The sequence below is a fragment of the Hirundo rustica genome, chromosome 2, assembly GCF_015227805.2.
Source record: "Hirundo rustica isolate bHirRus1 chromosome 2, bHirRus1.pri.v3, whole genome shotgun sequence".
Lineage (NCBI taxonomy): Eukaryota > Metazoa > Chordata > Aves > Passeriformes > Hirundinidae > Hirundo > Hirundo rustica.
The window spans coordinates 22,268,304-22,293,539 of NC_053451.1; the positions used below are offsets into that span (position 1 = coordinate 22,268,304).

General features: G+C 45.7%; 2 protein-coding genes across 3 annotated transcripts; both read right to left on the reverse strand.

Annotated features, from left to right (window-relative positions):
• Positions 1-143: 143 nt before the first annotated feature.
• Positions 144-11,731, reverse strand: CCDC181 (coiled-coil domain containing 181). 2 transcript variants are annotated; one of them, XM_040055382.2, is made up of 6 exons: positions 11,452-11,731; positions 5,916-6,067; positions 4,519-5,391; positions 2,360-2,506; positions 1,570-1,724; positions 144-999 (listed from the first exon to the last, which is right to left on the reverse strand). In XM_040055382.2, the coding sequence occupies exons 2-6, from the start codon at positions 6,042-6,044 to the stop codon at positions 879-881; spliced, it is 1,425 nt and encodes a 474-aa protein (XP_039911316.1). In that variant the 5' UTR covers positions 6,045-6,067; positions 11,452-11,731; the 3' UTR covers positions 144-878. The 2 variants fall into 2 exon arrangements, with proteins under 2 accessions (XP_039911316.1, XP_039911317.1); XM_040055383.1 differs by lacking the exon at positions 11,452-11,731 and adding an exon at positions 9,006-9,101.
• Positions 11,732-12,599: 868 nt separating this feature from the next.
• SLC19A2 (solute carrier family 19 member 2) lies at positions 12,600-24,040 on the reverse strand. The gene is made up of 6 exons (XM_040053861.2): positions 23,855-24,040; positions 23,092-23,697; positions 19,853-20,075; positions 16,287-16,479; positions 15,268-15,409; positions 12,600-15,034 (listed from the first exon to the last, which is right to left on the reverse strand). Exons 1-6 carry the CDS (start codon positions 24,038-24,040, stop codon positions 14,909-14,911), a joined length of 1,476 nt encoding a protein of 491 aa, XP_039909795.1. The 3' UTR covers positions 12,600-14,908.
• Positions 24,041-25,236: the final 1,196 nt, after the last annotated feature.

Below are 25,236 nucleotides of genomic sequence, written 5' to 3' on the forward strand. Positions count from 1 at the left end.
TGTGGAAAAATTTAGGAGCAATGCCAGGATCATGAAATCTGCTGGGGCATTCAGTTGGACAGAATGCTCCTCTTCTTTCACTGACTATGATTTCATGAGTGACTTTGGCATGTTCTCTATCAAGAGTTCACAATTTAGCTGGGTAAGGTAATATAGTTTGGTAGATTTATTATAATAAACATTGACATTTATAAAAGGAACCTAGCTTCCTTACTACTGGAAAAGGTCATAATTTGCACTAGCTTTTAATTCCATGGAATAGAAAACTACTGAATATGACTCACAGAAATAAGTTTCAAAACCTGTTGCACTATCACCTACACATTAGTCCTCAATAACCACTTAAAAAAGCACTCTCCTCTGGTCTAGAGCTGGTCAACAGATCAATAGGAAGTGGTACAAGAAATATCATTTTCCAACGACATCACACCTTGCACAGTCTTAATCACTAGCAGCATCAAACAGCAATATTAATCCACCACGAATTCAACATTTTACACAGTAGCCAATAGCCTGCATCCAGGAATCCATGATGGAGCTGAGTCTAAAGTGCCTTTTAAAGAAGGGAATGTGTATTTGCCACCCTTATATATACATCTTGCACTCATTTAGATTTGGTTAAACCAAGAAGATCCCTGAGTTATGCATTAAAGCAGGCTTTTCAACTAAATTACAAATAAATAGATAGTAAAATCATTGTCACTGAAGGTAATTGTTAGACTTGCTTGAAAGCTTTTAAAAACATCACAAAAAGTCAGTAGCTGTAAAGGACAAAAACTCAAGCCATAAAAATTAAGAAGACTGTCACCAAGAACTCTGTGGCTACATCAAATTTTCAATTGCAATGATCTATGAAGCAGAAGGATTCTGGTTCTGAATTAAATATATTGGATGCTCCGCATCTTTCTTGTTCTTCTGGCTTCTAATCTAATCTGCCTGACTCTCTCTTTAGCAGCGAGTTCTGCTGCTCGTTTCTCTTCTCTCTTCCTTCTCAGCCATCTGTGGAGAAAGAAAGATGACCAGAAGTACTGGCAGTTGTGATTTCAAGTTCTACACCATCATTCAAAGGAGATTTGTCCCTCACTTAACTGGAGCCCACCCTGTCTTGTAGAGTGTTACAGCCGAGACAGTCTAAAAGCCTGCCACACCCAAACAGTGGAAGCGCTACTTTCCCACCCCAATTCCCCTGCTTCTGCAACCACCTTTACCTCCCCCATTTTGTTAAACTGGATTAATTTTATGCTCATTTCATGGACTGAATCAACCCAAGCTTGCTCCAGAACAGGCAACAAGGGTTTGAGGAGAAGATGCCTTTTTTAGCAAAAGGATTTCACTCTTTTCACCTCAGGTTCTGACAAATAATTTCACAGCAGTGAACAAACAACATCAAAGAACTGATGTAGTTTTGCTAGGCTGTAAGTTTAAAAGGGCATATTCACGGAAAAAAAACCCCCAAAACAAAACCTCCAGAACAATGAGAGCATCAGCAGCAAATATGTACCACAAGATATCAACAGTTTCGAGATGACAGACTACAAAAGTTCCAAATGTAGGAATGACCCTACTCACTCTCTAAAAGCTCTGTCGCATTCCTCTGCAGTTGGAAAAAAGCACACTTCCTCAGTCTGGCGTCTCAAAAGTTCTATCCGTTTTTCTTTCACGTATTCTTGGTGCTTTTTTTTAAGCCATAACCTGTAGGCTTCCTCTGGATCCCTGTTCACCTCCTAGTTAATAAAAAAGACATGTTACAAGGGTTATCAGTAAATGACCTTTATAATAATCACATTATAATAGGGTTTTTTGGTATTCTGCTGGCATCTCCCCCTTTATAAACTATGAAACATACTTTATAAACACACTAGAGCATATGCTAACCTGGCATGAATAGGCATTCAAAGCACCATGTTTAAAAAAGTACTGAATTTAGCTTTTCAAGCTCATCACTTTAAGGCAGAAGAACTTTAGAACAGCATCTGAATCTCCAGGTTTTGATCAGTTCATGTGCATTAACTGCCTGCTAACAAGTTCTGATGGCAAGGAACACACTCCGAAGAGTCTTCTGGCTGCTTGCTCACTGCAGGGCTCAGTCAAGTCCTTCTCCTGGTATATGGGAGCCTCACTGTATCCCCTGTGATTTTATAGTTAAGTTCATGTATGCTGCTTCTACACTGAAAGCCACTCTGCCAAGCAGATCAATCCTAAACCTGCAAGTCTAGCTCTTCACTGAAAACAATGTAACAAGAACATTTTCCGTTGCTGTAAATTTTCATACACTTAGCTAAGAATGCAGGTTTAGAATTTGGTTTTCCTATTTAAAAAGAGCACCACAGATCCCAGTTCCACAATAAGGAGACCTTACTTTCATTCTCAGCTCTTCCAACTTCTTTGCACGACGATGTCGCTTTTCTTCTTGCATCTGTTCTTTCTTCTTCTGTAACCAAGCTTTAAAAACTAATTCATTCTCTCTTCTCCTCAATTCTTCTAGTTCCATTTTCCTTTCTTCTTCCTTAGGTGGAAGGAAAAGTGAATAAACTTAGTTTTTAAGAGAATGATCTTAATCTGCAAAGACTGTTGCAGGCAATAAATAAGCCATTTGAACTGCATGAGAGACACACTAAAATACAGATGAAATAGGAATACTCAAAGACTGCATCACAGCTGATACTACATTTAGGAAGAAATTGCTTGGAGCACTTCCATGGTTTGTGATATATTCAGACACTTTCGGTCTAATCCTTTTTGTGATTCCCTCAATTTCCATGAGACTCTGGACACACAGACATTTAAATAGCATCAGGTGAAAACTTAAAATTAAGTCTGCCCAATATCTCTAGTTAGCTTAGGATCACTCTAAATGGATAAATTTTAAAAATAAATGCAGCTCTCAGACTTGATGGACCACTAAACCTTGATATTTAACAACATATGGATTGCAGGCACTACTTTATAAATAAGGACCTTTTTTTGGACAAGAAGTTGCAATGTATTTACTTAAGGAGATCTTATTAAGGAGTGTTAATAGCTTCAGGCTTTTTTCAAGTGTACAAAATGAACTGATATTTACAAAATTGAGAAAAGTTTCTTTTACTTATTAATTACATTTTAGCTAGTGGTAAGTATCTGCAAGGTGGAAAAAAAGTTTCAATTAATGCTTCAGAAAGCTGACGAGGACATTTTTTCACCAGGATTTACTCTCTTTGACACAAAAGCTACAAACCCTACTCATTTCAATACTTTGAGAAATATGATATTCTTGCAAACAGATGATGTTCCTCCCACCTACACACAACTTTCAGATAGCCTCCAAACTTACCATTTCTAATTTACTGAAATGAAAGAAACTCCACCAAAATGAAGCAGATGGATTCTAGTAACGTCAAGATATGTTTCATGCCATGTTCCATCATAGAATGGAAGAATTCCATTCCAGAATGAAGAAATAAGGTAACATGTCCTTGCCTTTCAGTAAGTCAGCCAACAAAGGAAGACATTTAGCACACACTGTTAGGAAAATAACATTCCTACCCCTCATTACCCTGCCTTTTACTTTAAATACACAGACCACGGTTTCAAGAGATCTAGTCTTGTGTGCACAAAAAAACCCACTTCAATTGTTCATCAGATTTCATACCCCTCATTACTAAGCTGAGCCTCAGTAACCTTTTCAAATAAAGCAGGCTAGAGCTCTTTCTACAGATAGAAAGTAACCTTGGAAGCTACTTAGCCAGCTTAATTAGTACATCATGGCACAGAAGAATGGCAGATGCTTCATGCCCCTTATATAGAGCAACACGCATAGCGAGTTACCTTTTTGCAATTGTATCATCATAATGCAAGAAGAAGAAGAAAAACATCAACATTTTCTAACTCTCTGGTAAAGATTTCTGAAGTCCCCATTACAGCTGTCAGAGTCCCTCTGTTAAATATAAATATATTTATATTTAAATATAGACGTATTTTTTTTCCACATAAGAAGCTGGGAAATAATTCAAAGGGTTCTCTTAGCCACTCTGCTGTGTAAATGTTATACTGTGACTGAACACTCTCCCATATGATAACTGCCTAATCCATACTTCTTGAGTACCCAAATGTGCCCCAGCCTTATTGTCGTTAATGTAAACTTCCTGCACTGCAGTATTGTACATGCAGATGTGACACCACGTGCTACATTCCATAAACTGTGGGACCATAACAGAACCGAGGTAGAGAAAGTCAAGAAGCAAAAGCAGTAAGAAAAATATAACAGAAGAAGGCTTATTTATGAAGGATATATTAAATAAATACTTAATTTCTTCTCTGAGCAAGGCATGATCCTATGCCACTCTATGAAAGAAGCTTTGAGAGATTCTATACAAACCCCAGAGAATTATTGTTATTGTTGTTATTATTACTACTATTACAACTATTATTGGTGCCTCTTTTTTCAAGGAAGAATGGAGTAAATACCCTGAGCACATGGTCTTTGTGGAGCAGAGGAACAGGATGGTCACTGTGATTCACCTTTCTCTATATATTTACCTCTCTCCTCAGTCTTTCCTTCCTTATTTCTATCTGCTTCCTTAATTCTTTTTGTCTGGGAGTAAGACTGTAAGTGGAGCTTTTCGTGGGTTTGCTTGCAGACTCAGTCTTCTGTTTTCCCAGATCTTTTGCACCATTCAAAGCAGAATCTGGATGATGCTGAGAGGCAGATGGAGGCGTTTCTTTGATTTGAGAGGCAGCAGGCAAAGAACTGGGGGGTGGAGATTTTGTAGATGCCTGTTGAGTTTCAATATCTGTAAAAGAAACACTTATTGGGGGCAAAATGCCCTGGCTTTCAATATCACATAAACTTAAGAGTTCAAACCTTCTATCTTTTTCTACTAGAATTTTACCATCCGTCCTTTCCTCATCTGGGCCAGCACATTCCGAAAGTGATGTGGGTTTCTGTCCCCTGTCATCAGAAATATGCAGCTGAGACAGCCCAGCTGAAACATCGTCTCTTCTTGCAAGGTCAGTTTTACCAACTTCAGCATCTTCTGGAGGAGGAGCTTGAATCATCTCATCACTAAATTTTAATTTCTGTTCTCTGTTTTGATCCACGGGGGCCTGACTTTCCAGGTCTTCATTCTTTCCCAAGACATAACGCTTTAGTTCTTCATCCTCTCCCTCATCCACTTCCTGCTCATTTTCCAGCTTGGATTTCTGGATAGAGCTTTCTCTCTCAGATTCATGGTCCTTCTGTTCAATATCTGCCCTGGATTCCAAGTATTTTTCATTAGAGTATATCACTGTCACATTCACATCTGCCTCTGAAAGCTGATCTAGATTTTCTTCCACTTCCTCATTGACTTCCTGGAAGTCTGCAGCTTTAGGAATTTGTGCTTCAACATTCTCTTCCTTTTTTCCAGGATTCTAAAAAAAAAAAAATAAAACAAACTAGTCTCTTCTCTCAACAAAAGAACAGTTATCAAAGAAAGAGGAAAGAAACCATGAGAGAGAAGAGCAGTACAAACTACCTGCATTCTACAACAGGCTGTCAAATAGTGCATGTCATAACTAACAGCTTTTTTGGCACTAACAAGTCTCCTCATTTTCATGGTCACATTCACACAAAGTTTAACTAACCAGTAAAGTGATTAGTGACAGCATAAAACCTCAAGGGGTGTTGCACAAACACTTAAAGGAACTCGGAAGTACTTTTTGAATAAAATGTGTCATTTTCAACAAACACTGAATTTTCTGCTTTATGGCTATTGTAACTAACCACTTATAAACTAACCAGTTCATGGAAATGTTTTTCACTATCATTCCAAATAACCTTCCTTGTCAAAATTCAGTGCACCTACACATTTCAAGCAATACTAAATTTGTGCCTATGATTCCAAATATTACTCTGTCTTCTAAATAACATAATTAGCATTTAATGTAACAAATACCTCTTTTTCACCAAGGTTTTGTTTTTCTTCTTCATCAGTTGGGCATTCTGGGTCTTTTTCAAAATCATCCTCGTATTCTTCATTTTCTGTTAAATCACCCACATCTGCTTGATGTTCCTTTTCACTCATGTCGGTGATGCGTTAGTGTAATACTACAAAAAGGAGAGGGAATAAAAGGTTTTCAAACTCTGGTGACACACAAATACTGATATCTCTTGTGATACCCACATCAAACTGTGAGCAGTATTAATACAAGCATGTTAGACAGTGCCACAGCACCTCAGGACTAAGGATCACCTGTGGCTCATAAACAAATGGCTTTGGCCTTTCCAGCTCTGGCTGCTGGGAGAAGGTTTGAGTTAAAGCAAATCAAGGTGATTTAATATCTCTGACAGAGCTTAAACTAGAACTCATAATCTTTTAACAGTTAGCCTTGTGCTTGGACAAAGAGATCACTATTTTATGTTAGCTAGAAGTGCTACAAATGTCTTGCTTGTAGCTAACCTTGTTTGTATCTAATCTTGTTTAACTGTAGTGTAACTTTAAACACTCATTAACCTGTTAATCAGGCTGGATACAGTCATGCCCATGACAAAACTGAAGATGAGCCACGATAAGGACTGAATCTCTTAAAAAAAACTTTGTCCTGTATAGCACACAGGTGGCACCAGCTCCTGAAGAACTGCTTAAATGCCAGTGCTTGGTGCTCCAGGCTGACTGCCTGCTGGCCCTCGGCTCAGCTCGCTCAGTACAAGGCATCAAAGACAAAAGTTTAAAGATGTGGACACACTCACAAGCCTAGAGAGCTGATTCTGCTCTGTTTATAGCTTTAGCCCCTCATCATTCCTTCAATAATTTGTTTATTACTTTTTACAAAAGCAGCACAGAAGAAGAAAACATCAATTATTCGAAAGTTCCTGTTCTTTTTGTACCATCTGCTGTAGGCTGGAAGGTGCCACTTCTATGTGTCTTTATTAGGATGAATGTGTCATTTTCAGTATACTAAAGATCATGATTGTTGTGACAGGGCAAGGAGTAATGGGTACAAATTGAAAGAGGGGAAATTTAGGTTAGATATTAGGATGAAATTCTTTGCTCTTTTGCTGGTAAGGTACTGGAACAGGCTTTCCAGGGAAATTGTGGCTGCCCCATTCCTGAAAGTCTTCAAGACCAGGTTGGATGGTGCTTTGAGCAAGCTGGCCTAGTGGAAGGTGTCCCTGCCCATGGCAGGGAGGTCACAATTTAATGCTCTTTAAGGTCCATTCCAACCCCTTAACATTCTATGATGTGATATGGCAAGACAATATGCGGTGTAAGAGAGAGCTCTGACTCTGGATGGCCCTAGAACAGCGAGACAGCTCTTGCTGTGTGACCATCCTGACCTTCCTGAAAAGAATCACAGAATCAAAGAATCAACAAGGGTTGCACCTGGACTGTCAAATCCATCTATGCATTTTGTAAAAACCCTCTCACCCAGGAGATGTTGCTTATATTCTTCCAAGCTTTTGTTTCGTGTTCTGATGAGCATCTCTGAGCTCTCAGTTATTTATTCTCAGGAACACCAGCTCTGCTCCTTAGAATTTTCATGCCGGAAAAGAGTGATGTTCTTCTAAACCTCAAAACTTAGTCAATATTCATTTTAGAGTGGTAATAAAGCTGGGCATTTTTTGCTGCAAAGTTGTTGGTACAGAAACTTTTAAAAGCTCTTCATTTTTTTTGATCTATATATTGTTCAAGAAAATCTGGCAGGTTTTTCACTTATTTTTAGCTACCACTTGCCACTGGAATCACTCATTCGCACTAGATTTCTCAGAATTTAATTTTTTAGAGCTCATTCAGAATGTTGCCTTGGCTTTCCACATCGTATCTATTTCCATCACGTTTTTCCTGCACCACCTCATAAGACATGTAATGATTTTTGCTGGGAAATGCCCCTTCCTTCACAAATATCCTTGGTTTGGGTGATGGTGTACCTGGGATCTTACTGGAGATACTTTGCTCTAGTGCATATTCAGCACACAAGAACTATTTCTCTGTGATTTCATTATTATGATAAGCAGTTACAAAAGCTGCACAGATGAACTGTGCCTCTAAAAGAACAGTCACATCAGTCTGTGGGGCTCAATATAAACATGTTAAACACGCTGTTTAATTCATTTAGGTTAAGTGTAATAACGGGGAGCAGCATAAAAATCAGCTTCTCCTGTTGTAAGATAAAGTAGCCACAGCTGAAGAGAGCATTTCCAATTCAATGACTTGTTTCATAGAATCATAGACTGTTAAGGGGTTGGAATGGACCTTAACATCACCTAGTCCCAACTCCCCCTGCCATGGGCAGGAACACCTCCACTAGACCAGGTTGCTCAAAGCCCCATCCAGCCTGGCCTCGAACACTTTACAGGAAAGGGGCATTCACCATCTCCCTGGGCAGCCTGTTCCAGTGTCTCACCATCCTCACAGTAAAGAATTTCTTCCCAGTCTGTAACCTAAGCTTCCCCTCTTTCAGTCTGTACCCTTTACTCCTTGTCCTGTCACTGCAGTTCCTGACAAGGAGTGCCTGTCTGGCTTCCCTTGGGGCCCCTTCAGGTAGTGGAAGGTTGTAATGGGGTTTCCACACAACCTCCTCTTCTCCAGGCTGAAGAGCCCCAACCTTCTCAGCCTGTCTCCACAGGGAAGGTGTTCCTGTCCTCTTGCCAACCTCGTGCCCTCCTCTGGACTCGCTCCAAATTTCACGACCTTCTTATGTTGGGGGCACCAGAAAATCCTGAATCAGCTCCTATTCTATCTTGGATATTATGAAGTAAAGTGATTCAGCATTAAGAGGGACCGAATGCATTCAGAAGATCTCAAATCTTCATTTTCACCTGCTTCTGTTCTATTTGGGGGGTGTCTGTGGGGGGTGTGCGCTGTGACCCTTTGTTCTGCACAGCCTCAGCAACACCTCTACGCGCTTACACACAGGCACAATCACAACAAAAAGCGGGACACAGCGACGGATTCCTGCCGCTTTGTCCTGCTGCACCAAAACACGCACACATACACAGACCCACGAACCCGAACCCCACGCGGGGCGGCAGGGAACGTCCTCACCAGCATTCCCCGCTCCCCTGGGACACGCCGGCCTCCGCCGCTCCCTACCGGAGACGAGGAGGCGCCGCCACCGGCCGCCGCGGTTGCCGTGACAGCGGCGGGGCGCAGAGTCCTGCCGCGCCGGGCAGCGCCACGGCGGCTCCCGAGGGACAAACACCGCCGCCCGAGGGACAAACGCCGCCGCCCGCAGGGCAGGCCGGGCCGCTCCGCCCCGTTGCCATGGAGACGGGCCTCAGCGCCGGGGCGCTCCTCGCTGCCCCCTTCTCCGTGTGGGACTTTTGCACGGAGCGCCTGGAAACTGGCGGGAAGCAGAGCGCTGAGGGGAGCGGGGGCGCACGCACACACACACACACACACACACACACACACACACACACACCCCCACACACACACCCCTTGCCAGGAGAGGGGCAGGAGTGCGGCAGGCCGCTCGCCCCGTCCAGCTGCAAGGCCGCCTCCGATGCTGTTAAATTATGCACTCCTCGGGAAGCAGCCTCGGGTTGCGTGTTGTATTATTCATCGTGCTCCGGCTGGCAGTGAGCAATCGGATCAGCCCAGGAGCCAGCAGTGCCAGGATCTGGGCTTTTGTTAATCATGGAATCATAGAATTGTTTGGGTTGGAACGGGATTCTGAAGCCCCGACACGCTTGACTTGGACCGGGACACCTTCCACTAGACCGGGCTGCTCAGAGCCTCATCCAGCCCGGCCTTGAGCACCTCCAGGGATGGGGCATTCACAATTTCTCTGGACAGTTTGTTCCAGTGTCTTACCACTAATGAAGACAGCACTGAATCTCCAGAGACACACCTCTCTGTGTTAACCATACACTACTCCTTGAACTTGGAAATGAAAACCACAAAAAAACCCACCACCCTCCCCCCCCAACATACACACTAAAAAAATAAAAACAAACAAACCAACCCAGGAAAATGCCTGAATTAATTCCCATTTAGGGAAAAAAAAGAAAAAAAAAAAGCCCAAAAACCCCACCCTGATTTACCTGCAGGCCTGTACTAAAGGCTTCATGCTAATGAAAGAAAATACAGGCAGAAAACAGCCACGAAGCCAGAGCTTTGATAACAGAGTAACTCAAGCAGGGTCACCCTTTCACTCAAATCCCCTGGGACAGAAAAGCTGAACCCCTTCAAGGTGGGGTTTATGAGTTCTCTGAAGACATCTGTCATCACAGGCCATAGGAGGAGGCTGGAATCCATGACCTCAGGGTTTCTGTTCATTCTACACCATACAGTGAAAAAGAAAACCAGGTTTTGGCATTGGCTTTAGTGGGCTGGAAGAATTCCCTTATGCTTACCAGAGATAATGCTCACATCCCTCACACCAGAGATAATGCTCAGTTACCTGCTTGGCAATGATTCCTGCTGTACCTGGTGAAAACTTCAACGAGTGACCTCGCCCAGGGCAGGCAGTTATCCCACCCTTGAAGGCAATATGCAGAATTTCTGATTTTCCACATTCCATTTTGACAAGTTCATAGTAGACTAAAATACAGAGAACTGGGTACAATACCAAGGCTTTCTGCTCTGCTTTTATTGTAAGACTATCCTTCATCGTAAAAGCCACGCTGTCCTTTTCATTCACAAGAGATACTTTATGTGACTAATTACAAATCAGTGTGATTAAGACAAGGATTAGATCCCATTGTTGGGATGTCAAGCTGTGATGTTTGATAATAATGATTTAAGGTCAATCAAAATTAATCTATGCATTCATTAACCCACAAGTCATTAAATGCAGGTTTTCAGATGCTCCCATGGGTGAGGAAGCTGCAGAGTCATGAAAAATGCAACAAAAACAACAGTAAAGCAGTGCAGGGCTCCAAGTACAAACCTCAACATGTTGGCTACTGTTTTCCATGTCGCTAATGCATCAGACACTGTGTTCAGGGAACAGAATCATGCAGAGTAAGTGTTTCACAGAGAAAGGCTGCATACCGCCTCCAGAGCAATGTTAAACACCTTTTTTATGTAGTGTAGGAAACAGCTGACACTGTCAAAAGCCACTGGGAACAGGTTCAGAGCATCCAGTTTCCTGCCCCTTCCATAGCCAAAGTCCCTCTCTCCTTCCCAGTACCTGGCTACAATCACTGATAGAGAAGAAAACACAGCCACATCCACACAGAGCCCTTCCCTTTCCCTGAAGCACTGCCAGAGCAGCTGGCTGTGTCACATATGCAGGGGATGAGTGTAACCCTGCCTTGCCCTGGTGGGCTCTCACAGCCACTGCTAGCACAGGGGGACAGCAGTGGGTGCTGCTCCCAAAACAGCAGCCTCTGGAAGCTCTTACTATTCCTTGCTTTTTGGACAGAACAAGCCCAGCACCCAGTCTCTCTCACTGTAGCAGTGATCCCAGGAACTACACCTCATCCTAGCAGCATCAGAGCAAGCCCAGCAAAGGACAGGACAGACATTCAGCTATAATACTCACCTCGAGCAGCCCCCAGCATCAACTGGAACAAAGAGCGAGCCACAGAATCCCAGGCAGACTGCCGCGTGTAGCGTTTATCTCATCGCTGCCACGCCGCGGGGCGTGCTCTGTCTCCAATGTGGAAATTCTGCTCCCCCACAGCGGCTGCGTGCCCCTTTCAGCTCTCCCAGCTGCACACAATGTGGCAGGATGCGATGGGAGGAGCAAGGATTGCCAGAGTTCATGTGATTTGCTTCACTTGCAGGAGAGAGCAGCCTTTCAGCAGCACCAGATGAGAAACACCTGAACCCACCCTAGGGGTAATGCTATACCTGCATGACCCACTACTTATATTCCTGACATATGTAAGCAGAGACTTTAATCCCCCACACTGTCAAGAAACTCATCCCTCCACAGCTGACTCCTGTATTCACCCAGGGAGGGAAGATGAATGAAATTCAGAACACACCTGACATCACAGCAATCTATCCTTCAGCAATGGAACTCAGCAAAATGCTCTGAAGGAAGCATGTGTAAGAAAGCCTCCCATCCCCCTTTCCTCCCCAGAACACCTCTTTTCTCTTGTTTTTGGTGTTGTGCAGAAGGCTTGTCGGGCTACTACCCACACAAACCCCTGTGCCCTCCAGCCTAGCCTGTACTATGAAGTAGAAGCCATGTCTTCTAGAAACAGCACAGGAGAGTCTTCCACGGCAGCGTGTGCCAGGCTGGGGAGCTTACAGCATTTCTCCTTTAAGGCCTGGATTTTGTAATTAGGTCAATGTAAGTAGAAAGGTCCTCCTGCATGGCAAACCTACACCTGCTTTCCCTCACTGTCACCCCCAGTTAGACCTGAGCTACCCTGCATCAGTGAGTGATGATCTCCCTCACCAGACCAGTCTGCACTGGAATTAGAGAGGTGCTTCTGCACTGCTCAGCAGTTAAGAATCCCCAACACAAGACACTTGCACAGAGTTATGCAAACCTTACACAAGCCAGCTAGCAGCTCTCAGCTTCTTGAAGCCTTGCTTCTTTTTGCATGTTTTGTTCTAAGTTGCTTATCTCTTTGTTACAAAGATGCTCAGAACAACCTGCAGCAGCAGTACTGTGGATTAGCAGGGTATCAAAATAGAAAAAGAACCCCAAAAACACTATCCACACAGGATATCTCAGAGTATTTTTATTTAACAAAAACAGCTGTTTAATTAGAAACCAACAATGTCCACATGGTTACAGATTTTCATAGGCATCGTTGTTAACTCTGCATACAGCTCCAATCAGGCTCTATAATCACCTCATCACCACAGCTCAGAACCTGAACAACATCCAGGTGTGACTTCCACACATTATGGGCCTGAAGACATACACAGCACAGCAAGCTTTTCTATTGTAGTTGCCACAGTGTCATTACTTTGGTACAAAAATCACTGATATTGCTGTTATTCATTAGTTAATTTGTGACTTACTTGTAATAACTGGCCTGTTCCCCATCAAAGATTTGATGTCTGTACGAAAAGTATGATTAAAATTGAGCTGCTCCTTTTGGTCACTTGACAGGAGTGCTGTACATCCACTGCCCCTGCCTTGCTCCGACTGCCATCAGACCACAGAACTCAAAGGACAGACTATCCCTGTGTCCCAGGACAGCTCATCAGCTAGCAATTCATGGCTTCAGATTTTATTTTTTTAAAAAATAAAAACTGTAGAGAAAGGAATATATACATGGGTGGCTTCAAGTTTGCATTTCAGGATAAGGCAGTGAAGTTTACATGTGTAAATGCCAGTGCAGCTGAGCCCTTTTTAGGAGGCTCTTTCAGGAGGCAGCCTGCAGAAAGAAAAGCTTTGGGGAGTGGGCTCCCCTGAGCAGTCAGCCTGGAAGGGCTCCCTGGATCCCAGGCAGCACATGCCAAACACATCAATCATGCACCTTGTGTAGTAAAGGCTGAGGCTCACAGAAAGTGATGTCCCAGCCAGGGGGAAAACACCTTCCTAGCCCCAATACTGTGAAGTTGCCATGGCACTAAAAACAGATGATGACCCAAAGCTGCTTCTTCAGAGGAAAGAAGAAAGGAGCTCTAATGAACGCACAGAGAGAAGGCACGGAGGGAAAGGCTGCATTGCACCTTCTCCCTTGCCAGCTCTCCTGTGCACTTCAACTCACCACAACCTGCACAGCAACAGGCACACTCCATAGGTACATGTTCCTGTGCTGGTCATGCTGCCAGAATAGCCAGGTGCCCAAGGCCAGAACAACTTTGTGCAACTTCTCCTTAGCGTTGAAGCAATTTGGAAAAAATAAATTATTTTTAAAAACAGCTATGAGGCAAGTCTCAAATTGCTTAAACTAACAAAAGAATTGCCCACTCTAAACATTCATTGTTCTGCTCATGTGGAAAGAAGAGGTAGAACTAGTGGACAGAGACCCACCAGAAGCATAAAGGCATTTTAAAGTAACGGTGGAAAAATGACAGACCATAAATCATCATTTTCCAGAGCCTCAGGCAGTCATTCGGCTAACTGCCGTAATTGAAGATGTCAATTTAATCACCAGTCACAATTCTCTAAGGGCACAAAGAGTAGCTTAAAGTCCTGTGAGGTACCTTCCTTCTCAGTGCTATGCTAACATACACCAGCCCCTGAAACAGTGCAGCCCGTGGGTTGTAAGGCAATGGCTCCTGTAATCACAGGAACCTGCAGCCCCAAGGGAAAAAGGCAAAGTTATCCAAGGGTCCCTTGGATTAGCATTTTGCCTATTTCAACTCCTTCTAAGTTCCCCCTCCAGTTACAGCCCCTTGGGCACAGGCCTTTATGGCACAAGTAGTGCTGCTGATAGCCGATTCACCAGTGCCACAAATTGACAGAGTCGTATTTTTGAGGAAGCACCACGATCAGCTAAGGTAAACCTCTGGCAGCAGGGATGACAGACAGGATCAGGAGAAAGAGTAGAAGCTCCTCGAGGAAGCATGTGCGTGTGCAGAAACTCAAGTGTACCAGTCCTCAAAAGAGAGCATCCAGCAGCACAGGGCAGCTTCAGCGAGAGCCACACTGCAGAGCACAGTCCTCAGGCCACCTCTGTCCCAGGCCTGGGGCTCTCCACAGAGAGGTCTGTCGGTGTGCCCTCGTTTCTGCCCCGTAGCAGCACCCCATGACAGAGAGCAGCAGCTGACCAGACAATCACAAAACCGCCTGCAGATGGACAGCGTTAGACTAAAACCTCCCAAGGTTCTCATTCTCTGAGAAAACTTACAGTTCTTCGCTGCACATCCCATACATGCAACAGAAGAACAAAAGGCATTTTAGAAAGAAGATATTTGTTCTTACTTACGTAAGAACTAATACATTCACGTTCTAAAATGTGCTACTAATATAGTATAAATATGGATCATATACCGTTAAGGTGACTGCCTTGGGAAGAAAAGGCAGAGATTAAAAACAGACCTGTGTCTTCATATGCAGTCACCAAGAGTCTTTTCTTGGGGCACTACTGGCTTTCAGGAGATCTGCTTTGCACCTGCTCTGGTCTTGTGCAATTTCTCACAATACTGCAGATGCCACTGACCAAGAACACCAGGGAGATGGCCGCAAAGTAAGAGGCGTAAATCATGAACTGCAGGGAAGAGGAAAAGAAAAATAAAAAGCGGTTAAATCAAGCAGTTACCAGATTTATAGGAATGTTAATAAAATAAATGAGTTCCTTTCCACTTCTAAAATATCAGGATGAGTGGTTATTTCTCTGTCAAATCCTTGACCCAGAAGCAAGTAGCTGCAGAGCTTTACAGCTTGGTTTATCTTCCTCCCTTCCCCATCTCCCATCAATAAAGGTAAGAGCATCTATCATACCTGGGCGAAGATGTCCAAGCCAAGCCCACTGGCATCCACAACAATCACAGTGAGCAGAGTCTGAAGTGCTAAGGCAATGAAAGTATTGACCCCAAACACCAGGGCATACCGCTCCACACTGAGATTTGTGGCAATTTGGAACCTGGAAAGAAAAGAACGACCAGAAACATAAGGGAAAAAGCAGGGGAATGCATGAATTGCAGGAACATTTCCAGACAGAACGACTATGCAAACTGAGGAGTTACATTGACTGCTTTAGTATTTTCCACAGCTAAATTACCTTGCACATAGTATCCTTTTCTAAACAGGATCATTACACCATAGGACTAACTCAGAAGCTAGAAGAGACCCACAGACATATGCAACCCCTTTTTTTAAAAAACAAACCAACAGCCCAACACACCACTTAGGGAGCTCTGGGGTTTCAGTGTTCCTGAAGCAGCCCTGCTCTCTGATGTAAAGGGTCTTGCCCCACAGGGAAGACGCAATGCACTCTGACCCCAGAGAGCTATTGGCAATCTCAAAGCTTCAGTCTGTTGCTGTGTGGTCCATAAACTTTTGCATCCTTCTAACCAGAACTCCCTTTGCAGCTGCCAGTTTCAGCATCACCCTTCTTCCTGTGCTTGAGCTGTCTTGGAGTGATTTTGTGGTTCAAAACCAGCTATGCTTTCCTCCTCAAAGTGGCAAATAACATTGAAGTGGTTTTCCTACAGGTATGGGGAAGTTGATGCTTCAACCCAGGCAAAGCACTGTCCTTTCCTCATCTGTTACCACTTCACTCCAGCCACGTTCAAGAAAAACATCTCCCTAGCAATCAGCACTATCTAATATTTAGAAGTAGTCACTTCAGTGTCACAAGACTTTTAAGCTTGGGCACGCTGCCAGCTAAATACATCTCCATGCCTCAGTTTCCAGCCTGAATCACGACATAAACCCTTGCATCACTCGTGACAGAGGAAACGCACCGCTTTCACAGCAGCTGTAGCCTTGAGAGCAGTTTATGCTGCAGAGATACTCACGTTGCTATTGTGATTAGCATCATGTAGATAATTCTGAAGATGACATAGGATGCATAGCACGCCCAGATGTTACGAACAGTGTCCATGACATATACAGCAGCAGCAATAAGAAAGGAGAACAGCGCAAGTGCCACTTCACCCCACATTGCCCAGGATGTTTTTATGTGACCCACAACAACGACTGCAACAGCTCCTGCGAGGGGAAGGAAAGCATAAATCTTAGTAATTACAGCTGGAGCAATTTGGAGATGGTGCTCTGGGAGCTCCACAGTCCTTAACAGCGGAGGACACAAATGGGAACACATCACCAGTTCTTCCTTTACCAGATCCCTCCCTCACCTGGAACCCTGCTGTAAACTCCCATTTACTTTCACAGAAACAGGAAAAAAAAATACATAGGTCAATGCTGACTGCCTCTAAAGTCTCCTCTCTGGCTCCAGAAGCATGACAGCCCCAGGCTCAGATCACTGCCACCCAGTTCTCTATGCTTGACTGTGGCATTGCTGACAATAACCGGGCAATTCCTTTTGAGAAATGCAAACCCTGGTTCTCAAAAGCACTCACCTAATTATTTAGTGGTGCTTTAGCAGAGGGTGGGAAGGAGAAAGACACTACTCACTTTAATGCACAGCTGTTAGAGCTCTCCCCCAGGAAACAAAAAAAACCCCTATTATTTATTGTAATTTCCACACTGGGCTGTAAGAGTAAGTAAGATGAGGTGTCCAAATCCACATCTCCTGGGATGCAGCCTAATCACAGGCTATAATCATGCACTACTGATTGTGCAAGAACAATCCTTTACAACCCAGACAGGTTTGCTGGATTTCATGAGGGGAGGGTGGGGATAAAAGACAAATCATAGGATGGGAAAGCATGTGGTATTTCGTGCAATTCAATGAGCAGACAAGGTGTGCTTCATGCACTATCACAGTTGCAACAACTGAGAAGCCTAAATACTTATTTCATTAATAGAAAATTCCCATTCCAAGTGGGCCTTGCTCTGCAAACAAGCCAAATAGCAACCAACAGTATAATGGCTGTACACAGCAAAGCAGACAAACAGCATACTGACAAAGGGAGGTTTACAGGACATCTCTGAAAAACAGGATTGTGTTCAGCAGTAGACCGCTGCACAAAAGTGCTACAGTGCAGTATCTAAGCTCTTTGTAGCCCTTAGCTGGCGTGCTGTCTTAGAAAACCTTCAAGCACACCAAGACTCTTTATGTACCACCACTTTGCACAAGCCTGCAATCCCGTCAGACTTTACATCAATCTTGCACACTGCTGAGGAGGGCCACTATGCCAAGGGAAAGAATTTCGTTCTCCCCACTAAAGTCTTCTCAGTGCCTCCTGTGATGCTGACCTGATTAACATCTTGTTCTTTGAAAGTCTGGCTCCCCCAGCAGCAAAACTGAGATGCAAAAAGAAGCTAAGTCCTAGAGCATTCTTCCTGCTGTCTCAGCAATTCTGAAATTTGGGAACAGACACGAGGATCTCATGGCAATTCACGAAACTGTACTGTCCCTATGTGCCAAGGCTGTATCACCTAATTAAGATATGCAGTCTCTGTCCTTCAATGAGACACATTCAGCTGATCCCCTGGTTTCACAACCCGACCTGATAAAGGATTGCCACACGCCGAAGAAGGTGCAGGGATGCAACCTAACAGTCAGCTGCTCTCCCTAGAAGGAACACTCTTTCTCTTTGCCAGGACAGGGAGCTGACAGCTGCAGGAGTCACCATGCCAACTTAAACCCTTCTGCAGGGCAGGGATGGCAACAGCACCTTATGCAAAGGTTGCCAACGCTCCTCCCAACTGAGCACAGAATGACTAAGAGCAATGAAAATGGCAAATCAGATCTGGGATGCAGCAGGAAGGGGTATTTCTAGCACAGGGAAAAGAGTGAACAGCATGTTCCTTGGTAAGTCTGAGGCCTCACTGAATAAAGTTGAGTGTAATTCTGATTATCCACCTTCAAAAAAAAAATGTAACTCCAACCAGGTTTGGTGCAAAGACAGGCTACTAAGGAAGAGAACAAAGAGCTTAATTTTACCAAAGAACAACCAGAAAAGCCTGGCTTGTCTGGCCCAGAGCAAAGATGTTGTGTTAAAATACAACCTTGGCATGACATCAGAGATAAATAAACAGCTCATTAATAAATTCAAAGTGGAAATCAGAGGTTAGAGCATTTGCACTAGTGCCTAGGAAGTCAGGTCACTGCATGCACATTTTTAACACGTGTTAGGACTTCCAGGCCTGTCTCACACTTCAAGCTTTTAGTTGTGACTATTAATTCATTAAACTTTGCTTCTTTCAAGCAATTAATCCCTATCAACTGGAAGGATTCTGTGTCGTTTGAGCCGTTCAGGTTATTTGCCTGAAAACAACACCCAAAATGATTCAACTATTTATAAATATGATACTTCAGGGAAAAAAATCAAAATGGGAAACTAAAAACTTCAGTCTTACAAGAGTTGAGGTCCACTGTTCACAGGCCTTTTAAAATAGGACCTTGTTATCAAAGATGTTCCTTTTTTTTCATGTTTTAAGTTGTGCTGCTATTAGGCCACACCATGGGTCTTCTTTTCCTTGATACCAATTCTTCTCCCTCTGGGACAAAGGTAGGATGGTAGAGGAAGCCAATCCAAACTAGAAGTAAGAGCCACAGGCTCATGCTAGAGTGGAGAAACAGTGTACGAGACCAAGTCATTGAAGGGCAGGTTTAGCACACCAAGGACTGAATAGACAAAGCCAACAAGTTTCAAACCCAGCTAACAACGGGTTTTGAACCAGCTTTTGGAACTATAAACCAGCCACAGCTTCCTACTGAATTTCAAGAAGGAGCTGAGCGTGCCCAAAGAAGCACTAATAATTTGCGTTACTTGGTTTCTTTTGCCCACAAGTGAGTGATGTCCACAGCAGAAAAATTACTCCATCAAAGAAAAGGGGCACGCTGCAGCAACATCTAGGAAACCTCTGAAAGGCTATGTTAGCTATTTTAAAAAGCTATTGTCCTAGTTTTAGTAATGAAACAGTATTAAACAACTTCATAAACAAATGCTTGAGTTGACTGACCTACCTGTCCCTTTCAAGTCAACCAACTTCTTTCATCTTAATAGCTTCTGCTCCTAACAGTGCTGAAATGACTAACCATGGCTCACTGCATGCTGGGTGCGTACAGGAAACCTTCACAGAGGAAAAACCAAATGCACAGGACCCCATGTCTCACTCTGAGTGGCTGAAACAAACAGCACAGTCACGGTGACAGCCAAGAACATCCGTCAGCCACACGCCTGGAGCCTTCTGCCAAGTATTTCAGCATGAAGATTGGCTTGGGAGGTTCCTCTAAACACCTACGTCCTGGATTCCAAGAATCACGGCTGCTTCAGCAACTAACTCACACTGAGCACCCTACCTCTGCATGTCAGGGAAGACTCACCCCAAATGCCTCTCCTGCATGCTTGGGGGAATGCATGGCACTTCCAAACCGTGCTCTAGTGACCTTGAGGGAAATGAGACACTTCTAACAGCAGAGCAGGAGCTCAGCCAGAAGCCAGAAGCTTACCCAGGAGCGTCGAGGCCGCCTCCACAGCACCATTGTAGATGTCCGCGCTGTGAGAGGGCAGCACCATCTCCCACAGGCCCTGAGCGTAGTTGATGACCTGAAAGTAGCCACAGGTGGACAGTGCCCACCACACGGACCAGCAGAGCATGGTCCTGGAGGAGTAGCACTGCAGGAAGTCCCGCCAGAGATCTCTGAGCGCCTTCACGATGTCTACTTTCTGCTTCTGCATGGATTGGAGAAGGAAGGGGAGAGAAATGTTAAGTTGTTTATGAATGCTTCACACTGCTCCACAGAACTGCCCCTTTCAGGTGGTCTGGTCACTGGTGAATGACAATCCCATCCTTGGACACAACCCCCATGGAATAATGGATAAAAAGCTTTCCCGGGCCACAGTCTCTGTGCCAAACAGGGCCGTATCCTTACACGCAGAGGAAGGATCCAGTCCCAAGCATCCCTCCATCTCTGGCTCTCCCCAGCAGAGAGCAGGGACTGCCCCATGCTATGTGAGCAACTGAAGGGTACCAGAGAAGAAACACCAGAGAACAATATCCACTTTGACAAGACAGGATCAGAAGCCAGCTATTTACATCATGAAGGCAAAAAGTATCACTGACACTTTTAAGTCCTGATTCAAATTCAACCAAATTTTGTAGCAGAGAGAACTGTATCTGTCCCCAAATAAGTTGATTTTCTTTAGAACAGGCACTGGGAATTTATAAACACTCAAAGAAGCAATCTCATTGCCACACGCTCTGCCCCTGTTGAAGCTCACCAAGGCTTCAAGAAGGTGAGAGATGTCACCTGGGGACCTAAAGGGAAACAGAAGCTAATTCCACCAGACACTGCTGCTGCAAATGGCAGCTCCTGCACATACAAGTGCCCTGACAAATGGCATGAGATAAAAAATGAAGCTTTCCACTCCAAATCTTTCTAGAAAGAGCATGAAAGGGGACAGACCCTTAAAAATAATTGAAAATAGATCAATTCTAGCAACAGGGGATGATAACAATCAAAATTGCTTTTTACATACAGGCTGTTACAGTCCTGTTCTTTACCACTTTATGTCAACAGCAGCAGAGGAAATGAGCACGTCTTTGTAGACTAAAGCTCCTGGTTCCACTTGCTGCACACACACACACGTACAGACATAGTTGTAGGCTCTGCAGGGCAGGACCCTTCTAGGCTGAGTAGGAGGAGCGGTCATTTCATGCGAGACTGGGCAGAGCCCCGAGGCCCACCCAGCACCTCAGGCCCCTGTGAACTTGGATTCCCTGCAGGGAAACACACAGCACTGTCACAGGACTGAGCTATTGCACGTTGTGCTGTCACACGTCCTGTTTCAGAGTGGTTTCCAGACAGCAGCAGCAACTTTGAGCTCTTGGCATTATGCCCTTTCCCTGGGGCAATCATGCAGTGTGTGCCTGGGAAAGACTGTTTTCCATGAGCAATAAAACTCATTTCAAAAGGTTTCTACTAAAACCCCAAAAGACAACAGCCTGAAACCTGTCCTGAACTTCCTTTCTTCCACCCTTTCAAGTGTCACTGATTTCTAAGCATCTTTATGAAACACCACACAGTCCCACCGGTGCTTTGCCAACGGCATAACTCTTGCCCTGCATGTGGATACCACTCCTCTAAAACACAAGGGAAGAGGTGGCTTGTGGCAATGTGACTTTAGCACGTAACTCCCACACAGACAACTGCACGTGAATCTCAAGTTTAGGCGCAGGAAAACAAGAGAAGGGAAATGGTCACACACAGGGCAAAAACTGATTTGGCTGTTCAGCCCCAAGCATGTGTCTGATAAGGCAGAAAGGCTCACCTGCCCTGCCCTGCCCTGGCAGCCCCTCCTCAGTACAAAGATTCCTACAGCCACCCATGTTTGTGAAATATGGTCGCTGTTACCTCAGTAAGAAGGACAACCATCACACTCCAGGGCTCCTCAGCCTTCAGCACCTGCTGTAAGTCACCTCTGGGGAGTTAGGCAGGTGTACTTGCTCCTTTTATAAACTCTTCTCCACTACTTGGGTACTACACGTACTCTCACAGGAGAGGAGTAAGGCAAACAAAAGGGACGGATAAGTTTTACGTTTAGGGCACAGAATTTCTTTTAACAAACACCCTCCAGCACGCAAGCGTAACTCGGGTAAAAATACCCTTGCTCACGCAAGATCGTGCTGGATGGGGCAGGATTAAGTCCCTGGAATGTTAATACCCTTCATTCCCACTTGTAGCTGGAGAAGCAGAAAGGAGCCCTGGATGCTGCCTCCCCCAAACCAGCTACCTGTGGCTTCCCTGCTAAGAAATACCCCCTGCTGGCTAATCCAGCAGCGGCGCCCGCCTTCTGGCTTTTCCTCAGAACCAGCGCGGCCTTCTGTCTGAGGAGCAAGGCTGGCCTCTCCCCAGGGGCCCGAGTCCCCCTGCCAGGGAGCTCCACATGTTTGCGTTGCCCGGAGCAGCGTGGCCAGCAGGGGCCTGGCCAGCAGGTAACTCCACGCTCACGCCGGGGCCCAAGGCTGGAGGCTGCTCAGCCACGGTGCGGCCCCGCACATCCCGTCACCAAGCAAGGGTCCCTGCACTCGTTAACACACACGGCTTTGCCAGGACACCCAGCCCATAGGAGCCACAAGGCAGGGAACTTTAAACTCTTCTTATGCCGACGTGCTTCCTGCAATTTACCCACGTTCTGCCCTTCTGGAACTAATCAATGTCTGCTTCCAAGTGCCCTCAAAAACTACTGCAGTTTCGTTCCTAGACCAGTTTCCTGCCAGGATCATACGATAAAGCCCAATTATTACACAGCATATTACAGCCTAACTTGCACAACAGTTGGAATAAAAACGTCAAAGTGCGAGTGCAAGAACTGCCTTTTTCCTGCAAGTCACTGGGTGCATCCAGAAGCACACACAGAGTTTGGACATATGCTCAGTGTTTAGTGTCCCAGAGATGTCCCTTGCTTTGCACCATTGGATGGCAATGTGATGCCCAGAGCATTCAAACTGCAGCCTTGTGAGATATGAAGAGCAATTTCAGAAAAACTAAGAAGCGGCCCACCATGCTCAAACAGCAAAAGGATGGCAGTAATAATTCCCCCTGTGCCATAAATACGGAAGTGGGATAAGTAAAGGGATGCTTTTTTGCTGTTAGATAGTACATCTCTACTGCTAGGTACATATATGCAGGTGACAACCACGTCAGTACGGCATCTTCTGCTCAGGTAAACTCAGGGCACACCTCACCTGTTTCTCTGCTGAACGACCCTCCCCATTTAAGGGAACCTTTGTCTCATCCTCCCAGCCAGGTGCCCTCTGCACGTCGGGATGATCCTGGACAGCCGCTCCATTTTTACAGTCCATGACCTTCATTTCACAACTAAGCTGCTGACTTGTGAGGTGGTGAAAGAAAAGGCTTTTCTGTGGCATGGGCAGGAACCACGCCGTGGCAAAGGCAATGGATATGCTGGTTAAGGAGACAACGTTCAGGCTAAAGAGGGACCATCCCGCCACTGACACAAGGACCTGCCCAGATACCGAGCCCACTGTGTAGCCCACCAGGGTGGCACTTCGGCAGTAGCTGGTGACCTTCTGGTACAGGTTGATATCGACGACACTGTAGATGTAGGAATAATAGGCGATGTCGGTGGCAGTCCCCATCCCGTAAAAGAACTCGAGGAACTGGATGGCCCACAGTCCCTGGGCGTAGAGCAGCATGAACCAGGTGACGATGAGGCTCAGGCCCTGCAGCAGGACCACAGGCTTGTACCGCAGGTAGTCCGTGGCCAGGAACACGGGGAAGAGCAGCGCCAGGTAGGAGTAAGTCCACACCGGGTAAATCTCGTTGAACACCTGCGGGAGGGGAAAGACGGCGGTGTCGGCCAGCACTCACGTACTGCGCGCAAAGCACACACACACACACACACACACACACACACACACACAGACAGACGGGCACACAGCCCGCGGGGGGGAGTGGGGGAGAGAGAGGCACCCGGCGCCGCGGTACCTGGGTCTCGGTGAGGTTCTTGTACGGCCCCAGCAGGTACCGGGTGAGGAAGGGCTCCGACGGCCGCACGCTGCAGAAGAAGCCGTAGGCGCAGAGCAGCGCCGTGGGCAGCGCCCAGCAGCACGTGCCGCCGCCGGCAGCCCGGGCGGAGCGCCGCGCCGGCCGCCCCCCGTGCGCGTCCGCCATGCCGGGCCGGGCCGGGCCGGGCCGGGGTCGGGGCCGGGCCGGAGGCGCCGGTGGCGGGCGCGTCCCGGTCACCTCCCGAGAGGCAGCTCCGGCCCCGGCCCGCGGCGCTGCGCCCCACGCTGATTGGCCGGCGCGCGGGGGAGGCGGGGCCGAGAACCGCGCTCGGATTGGGCGAGGCCGTCCCTGTGGGCGGGGCTGGCGGCCGCGCGGGCAGGAGGGGCGGGGCGGGGCGCGGCCGCGATCCCCGCGGGGCGCTCGGCCCCGGAGCTCCTCGTGGCCCGAGGGCAGGAACGGCCTGGAAACCCCGGAAATCCCGGAAACCCCCGGGCACAGAGATCCCTGCCCGCTGTGCTGTGCTTCTGCGGCCTTCCCTGGCCCGGACGCGTTCGGCCACTGACCTCTGCCGCCTTCTTGCCTTCGGCGAGATAAGATGTTGAATCACTTCAGTGGTTTAATAAAGCAGCACCTTGTTGTCAGTCCGGAAAAAATATTAGACAAGCGGAGAAAATAAAACTATTACATTCGAAGTCATTATTTAAAGTTCTGCCCGGCACTACTGCTCCTGGAGCTTTGCCAATCCTCTGACCTATTTGCTGTTTTTTCTTCTCAATCTATTTCTTTCTATCTACTTTGTTTTCATTTCCCTTTGCTCCACTCCCTTGCGTTGCAGTCCCACAACATTGCCACCGCTCCTAGGTCTTCCTACTTTATACCTGCAGTTTGTTGTTCTCCAAACTGGCTGATGCCAGAGAGAATTCACACCAGGGGTCAGGCCTCCCACCTGTGCTGTTACATATCCTGCCTCCTAGACATCCGGATATACAGAGTTGGGGGGGACAGAACAGCCCCAGAAGAGATTCCTTGCAGTGCAGGATTTTATACTATTATTATTATATATTTATTACTATTTTATTGCTGTTATTACCATTATCATACCTTTGTAAATGTAGCTGCAAAGAGGATTTGAGCCATAAGATTGCTCAACTGTCTGTAAAACACAGCTAAATCTTTTGGTCTTGATCATCTGGCATCAGTGGTTTGCTGCTTTCTGGCTATCTTCTGGGCCTAGCAAAACTTCCTTTCTGTTGTTCTCCACCTTCTCTTCTGTAGAAAACCTGTAAGGTTTTACTTATTAAAAAAATGACGATATTGCCATTTCACTACCCTTTGGCTTGAACCAAAACTCTACATACGAG

Bases quoted from the DNA above. Each gene is read 5' to 3' on its own strand.
- SLC19A2 (XM_040053861.2), bottom strand. From the start codon at position 24,040: ATGGCGGACGCGCACGGGGGGCGGCCGGCGCGGCGCTCCGCCCGGGCT. The intron at 20,076-23,091 runs GTGAGGTGTGCC...CAATCCATGCAG, and splicing joins GTCGTTCAGCAGAGAAACAG to AAGCAGAAAGTAGACATCGT. The intron at 15,410-16,286 runs GTGAGTATCTCT...TTTTCTTTCCAG, and splicing joins ATGCTAATCACAATAGCAAC to GTTCCAAATTGCCACAAATC.
- CCDC181 (XM_040055382.2), bottom strand. From the start codon at position 6,044: ATGAGTGAAAAGGAACATCAAGCAGATGTGGGTGATTTAACAGAAAAT. The intron at 5,392-5,915 runs GTATTTGTTACA...TTTTTTTTTTAG, and splicing joins AAAACCTTGGTGAAAAAGAG to AATCCTGGAAAAAAGGAAGA. The intron at 1,725-2,359 runs GTAAGGTCTCCT...TTTATTAACTAG, and splicing joins TGGAAGAGCTGAGAATGAAA to GAGGTGAACAGGGATCCAGA.